The 5,751-nt window shown below is 54.2% G+C and overlaps 2 protein-coding genes across 2 annotated transcripts in view; both read left to right on the top strand.

Annotated features, from left to right (window-relative positions):
* Positions 1-3,658, top strand: part of FOXM1 (forkhead box M1) — a 15,703-nt gene extending 12,045 nt beyond the window's left edge. Inside the window, exon 8 of the mRNA XM_010845009.1 lies at positions 1,703-3,658. Within this exon, the coding sequence (XP_010843311.1) occupies positions 1,703-2,716 (1,014 nt within the window). The 3' untranslated portion in view covers positions 2,717-3,658. The remainder of the gene's footprint in view (positions 1-1,702) is intronic.
* A 1,000-nt stretch (positions 3,659-4,658) lies between these two features.
* Positions 4,659-5,751, top strand: part of LOC104992348 (nuclear receptor-interacting protein 2-like) — a 27,189-nt gene continuing 26,096 nt past the window's right edge. The window contains 1 exon segment of the mRNA XM_010845209.1: positions 4,659-4,720. Within this exon segment, the coding sequence (XP_010843511.1) occupies positions 4,659-4,720 (62 nt within the window).

The raw sequence follows: 5,751 nt of genomic DNA on the forward strand, positions 1-5,751 counted from the left end.
CATCAAGAGGCTTTTGAGTTCCTCTTCACTTTCTGCCATAAGGTTGGTGTCATCTGCATATCTGAGGTTATTGATATTTCTCCCGGCAATCTTGATTCCAGCTTGTGCTTCTTCCAGCCCAGCATTGTATACATAAAAGTATACATACCAGCATAGATAATTTTCCTTAAATGCATTCATGTGATTGTAGCATGGATAGTGTTTTTGTTTCGATGCAGTCTTGTAGTTTTTCCTCCTTCATTTTGCCTCTCCTCACCTTCCGCATGTCCCCCCTGCTCCCCGTGATAAGCCATGTTGACAGTTTAGCGTGCCTTCTCCCATGACTCATTCACGCTCTTAGCATGCTCTGCGTACACGGATCACCGTAACCATGGTACACATACTCACACACCACCCGGAGCCTCGACAGTGGGGTCGTATTACACTTTCTGCCCCATGGAAATTCTTCCAATCACTTGGCATCGCTCTAATTCACTTTTTTTTTTTTAATATATATATTTTTTTAACATGGGCCTTTTTTTTTTAAAGTCTTTATTGTATTTGTTACAATATTGCTTCTATTTTATGTTTTGGTTTTTTGGCCTCCAGGGATGTGGGATCTTAGCTCGCCAACCAGGGGTCGAACCCAGGTCCCCTGCATTGGAAGGCGGATTCTTAACCACTGGATCACCAGGGAAGCTCCTTATTCACTATTTTTTCATGGCACATAATAGTCCATGATGTGACTTTGCCATAAATTTTTTAACCATTCTGCTTTCATGGGCACATTTTTTCAGGCTTTTTCTGCCCTATGACCAACATTGTAATAAATACCTTTGCAAGTATCTTTCTTGCTGGTGCTTTTATTTCTGTGGGTAGAGAACAAGACATGAGATTGCCGAGGGGGCAAGTGTTTTAAAGTTTATTAAATACTGCAGGATTGATTTTAAGAAAAATCTGTGGTAACTCACATACATACCAACAAGACCCATTTGCCGGCAATTGGTATCATCACCCTTTTACAATATTTGCCCATGTCCAGTGTGTGAAGGATACTTGCTTATTTCATTTCATCTTCTCCTTATGCGTAAATCAGCAGCCGCTCACCATGCTCAGTCACTTGGAATCGTTCACTGTGAGATGCTTATTTACACTCACGGACTGTCTTCTTACAGGGATTTGTTAAAAAGTGTATAACTTGGTCTTTTCAGATATTTTTTACTCCTCTTGCTTGCTTCTTAACTTTATGATCTCTCTTGCCACAGTAAGATTTCTATTTTTATATAGTCAAATATGTCTCTCTTCTCTTTTACAGCTTCTGGAGTTCCAGTCTTGGTTTAGAAGGTTTATCCCACTGCTGACCCTCAGATTATAAACGTACTCTAGAGAGTACATCTCTAGATTTCCTTTCAGGATTTGAATGGTTTTAGTTTTTCTGTTTAAGTCCTTGTATGAAACAGACATCCACTTTTATTTTCTCTTGGATGGGTGCTAATTACACCAGTACCATAGAAAATGCTCTTTTTGCCCCCAGAATTAAACCACCACCTTCATCACACGGTCTCATATTTAATAGTCTTCAAGACCTTGAAGACAAGAGGAACGGCACCAAACCAGCACGTCATTCGTCTCAGTGATAAGCTTGTGTCCCGCCCCCCACCTCGCCCCAGTGCCTGATGGCCTCTGTGGGGCTCCCTTTCAGCGTGTCCTGCTTCCCTTCCAGGTGCTGCTAGCGGATGAGGGGGTGGCCTCTCTGCCCATGGCAGGACCGGTGACAGAGGAGAAGCTACTCCTCATGGAAGGACTCTCTCCTCTGCTTCCTGTCCCATCCATCAAGGAGGAAGACGTCCAGCCTGGGGAGGAGACACCACATCTAGGGAGGCCCATCAAAGTCGAGAGCCCACCCCTGGAAGCGTGGCCTTCACCCTGCCCATCGGTCAAGGAAGAGTCATCCCACTCCTGGGAGGACTCGTCCTGCTCCCCAACCCCCAGGCCCAAGAAGTCCTCCAGCACTGGGTCCAGGTCCCCCACCCGCCGTGTCTCCGACCTGCTGGTGATCAAACGCAGGGAGGGGCGGGAGATGAGCCGGTCTCGGAGGAAACAGCACCTCGTGCCGCCCCGCCTGGAGGAGCCCGAGCTGCTCCTCTCCGAGGGCCCGGGGGCTCCCCAACCAGCCCTGGCAGGGCCCCCGCAGCCTACCTGCCAGCCCGGCTCCCCGCCAGAAGACGGAGGCCCCTTTAAGACACCCATTAAGGGGATGCTGCCCACTTCCTCCACCCCCAGCAAATCTGCCCTCCCCACGACCCCTGAGTCCTGGAGGCTCACACCCCCAGCCAAAGTCGGGGGGCTCGACTTCAGCCCCGTACGAACCCCCCAGGGTGCCTTTGGCCCCCTGCCGGACTCCCTGGAGCTCGCGGATCTCAGTGCCACCCCTCTGAAAAGCGTCCCCCTCTTTGACTCCCCCCGAGAGCTCCTCAATTCCGAACCCTTTGACCTTGCCACTGACCCCTTCGGCAGCTGCCTGCCCTCCGACATGGAGGTCCCCAAGGCGGGTTCCCCCGAGCCGCAGGTGGCCGGCCTCTCGGCCAACCGCTCTCTGACCGAGGGCCTGATCCTGGACATGATGAATGACAGCCTCAGCAAAATCCTGCTGGACATCAGCTTCCCTGGCCTGGAGGAGGACCTGCTGGGCCCCGGCAGTGTTAGCTGGACTCAGTGCATTCCTGACCTGCGGTAGAGGCAGGGCTCCTGCCCCTCAAGCCATCCACTCACTCTCCAGGCGCTCGGGGGCCGGCCTTCCGAGTCCTCTGCAAGGACAGTCTGCAGGGGCCATCCACTCGCCCAGTGCCCCACTCCCCAGACTGGCGATGCTACTGAGCCACTCCTGGGCCTTCTGCAAGCAGCAAGGTCCTGGGGGCTGGTCTCTATGCCCCCAACTCCCCACCAGGCACTGAGGGTGGGAACAGCAGAAACAGGGTGAGAAGGGAGGAGGGGCCCCCAGACCGTTGGCATCTGTGCCCAACAACATCCCTCCGCCTTCCCTGCTGCATGCAAGGTGGCCCTTGTAAATAGTGTATACGCTCCAAATTATCCTCTAATTATAAACGTAAGCCTATCTTCTTAGATCATTATCCAGAGACTGCCAGAAGAGGGGTAGGATGATGGGGTGGGGGTTCCAGTTTGCTTCTGTTCCTTGCTTTTGGCTCCTGGAGGCGGGAGGGCTGCAATGCACGGTTCCTTCGGGGCCCCTCCCTCGAGAGTTCCTCGCAGTGGGTGCCCAGAGGAGCGGGTCTGCCTGCCAGGGTGCCTCGCACTGCCCTTCCCTCCCACCAGCCCCCATTTCCAAGTCAGCTTTCCTGCACGAAGAAATCCTGGTAAAGGGGGCCCTTATTATGGGTCAAGAGTTGAGGTGGGGGTGGAGGTACCTGGACCAGAGTGGCTGCCCCCATGTGCCCAAGAGACGTTTCTCTGATCAGGAGCCTAATCATGCCAGAGAGACACGACAGAAGGTGGAGGCCAGCCAGCCTGCCCGCCTTACCTGGCCTGCCTGCCCACCTTAGCTGGCACCACCGCTTCGTAGAGAGCCGCCCTGGGTCCCTGCTGACCACGTACACAGGCCCCGGCTCCAGAACACTACTGTAACTACCTACCCAATAAAGCCCAAGGGCATGTGCTGGTCTGTGCGCTCTGGTGTCTGGTCCCTGTGGCGTGAGGAGGGGCTGGGAAGGAAAGCGTGTGACAGTGAACCTGGCGATGGGGAAGATGCAAAGCTTGAGGGCCCTGGAAGGAGAGTGCAGAGGGCTTCAGCCTGGTCACCGCACTCCCCACACCCCCACCCCCATCCCCACCCTGGTACCTCCTCTAACTCAGCAGTCAGCTGCAGGTCTCCCATGCTGGTCCCTCATAACAGTCCTCTTTTCGGGATCTCTGAACCTGCTGGAGGAATTTGGGCCTTTTGGAGAGAGCTCCCTAAGAGAGAGGCCTACCCAGCAACCCCCCAGCCCCCAACGTTAGGGAAGGATGCCTGGGAGCCAGCGACCCTGCCTTTCTCCCCCTGCCTTCCTAGCAAGAAATCCCTCCCCTGAAGCAGCTCCTGTTACAAGTTCTATCCCCTACCCACCTCACCTGAAAGGCAGCCAGGTACCAAGGGACAGGTGAGCCCTCCCAGGGAGGGGTAAGGGCCTCCCTGCGTTGCCACCCAGGAAATATCGCCATAGCAACCCCAGCAGCAAACAATGCTGCCAAGAAAGTCTTCCCTACAAAGCTGCCCCTGCTGCTGGGGAGCCCAGAAAAATGGCCAGCCATCTGCAAAGACCACCTGGAGGGCTAGACAACCCATCCCGAGTGAGAGAAACTTTCCTGAAGGTAGGAGGCAGGAACACAATACTCTGCAGCGGCCTTCTGCATCCCACTGGGTGAGGGGCTGTCCCCACCCTGGGATGGGCCTTGCTCTCCCCTGGGCAGCAGAGCTCCTGGCACATGAACCCTCATCCTGTGACCCTGTGAACACGGGGCTCAGAGGAGAGGAGAGGAGATGTCTGATCATGACCTCTCAGGCCCTCCCCCCCAAGGGTGCTGGTGTGGACTTGACTCAGTGGACTGGGCCCAAGAAATGGATGAGTTTTTGGAAATAGAAAAGTCCTCAGGGCCAGTGGGAAGGAGAGGCATTTTGGGGAAGCATGGGGGTCCCAAGCAGCACAGCCTGGGGCCCCAACTCCACCATCCTTGCTCAGCGCTGCGGGTGAGCTCTTCATCCTCCTGTGCCTTGCTTTTAGCATCTTTGAGATGGAACAATAGCACTTGCTCGAAGGCTGTGAGAGTTACATGAAAGTAAAAGTTGCTCAGTCGTGTCCAACTCTCTTCAGCCCCACAGACTGTAGCCCGCCAGGCTCCTCTGTCCATGGAATTCGCCAGGCAAGAATACTGGAGTAGGGTTGCGCGTGTGCCATGGACTCAGCCGCCCGGTGATATTGACAATAGGAGAGAGAAAGGGGCATTGACGGGGACCCACCGCGGGTACCGAACGGAGGCTCTGGCAGCGGCGGCTTCAGCCCCAGCGACTCCTCCTCTTTCTCTTTCCTTCTTAAAAAAAAAAAAAAAGAATACTGGAGTAGGTTGCCATTTTCCTTCTCCAGGGGATCTTCCCAACACAGCAATCGAACCTGGGTCTCCTGTATTGCAGGCAGATTACTTACCATCTGAGCCACGTGGGAAGCCTGTGAGGGTTACATGAGACGTGGATAAGTGTTTAGCAACATGTCAAGTACGTCTTTGCTAGTGTATTTCCATGGGGAAAGGAGAAGAAAGGGGAGGAACCCCATCTGATGCTTCCTGCACTTGCTTGTATCTCAGTGAGGAATGAGGGGAATGCAGCAGTCACAGAGAAGCTGGGGAGGGGAGGAGCCGGGACAGAAAAGCCCTGGCCCATCCCCTGGAGAACCATTTCCCTTCCACACTTGTCTTGGAAGCAGCATTTTCTGGAGAGGAGCTTTAGACCCCAGGCAGGAATTGGGGACCCAGCATGAGAGGAGGGATGAAGGCCGAGTGAGAAGTGGGAACACGTCAGTTGAGGAAAGAGACTGGAATCAAAGCCAAAACCCGATAGATGGAAAGAGAAAGACTGATGAGGTTGCATGCGAATCACACAGAGTGGCCACACACTTCGAGGGCTTGGCAGAAACAGTCCCTGGCCAGGCCACCAGGTCCTAATGAGAACCCGAGTCCAGAGGTGGCTGGCAGCTGGTCTTCTCTGGGGGGGGGGGGCAGGGGACC

Source organism: Bison bison, unplaced genomic scaffold, assembly GCF_000754665.1.
Source record: "Bison bison bison isolate TAMUID 2011002044 unplaced genomic scaffold, Bison_UMD1.0 scf7180017864213, whole genome shotgun sequence".
Taxonomy (NCBI): Eukaryota; Metazoa; Chordata; class Mammalia; order Artiodactyla; family Bovidae; genus Bison; species Bison bison.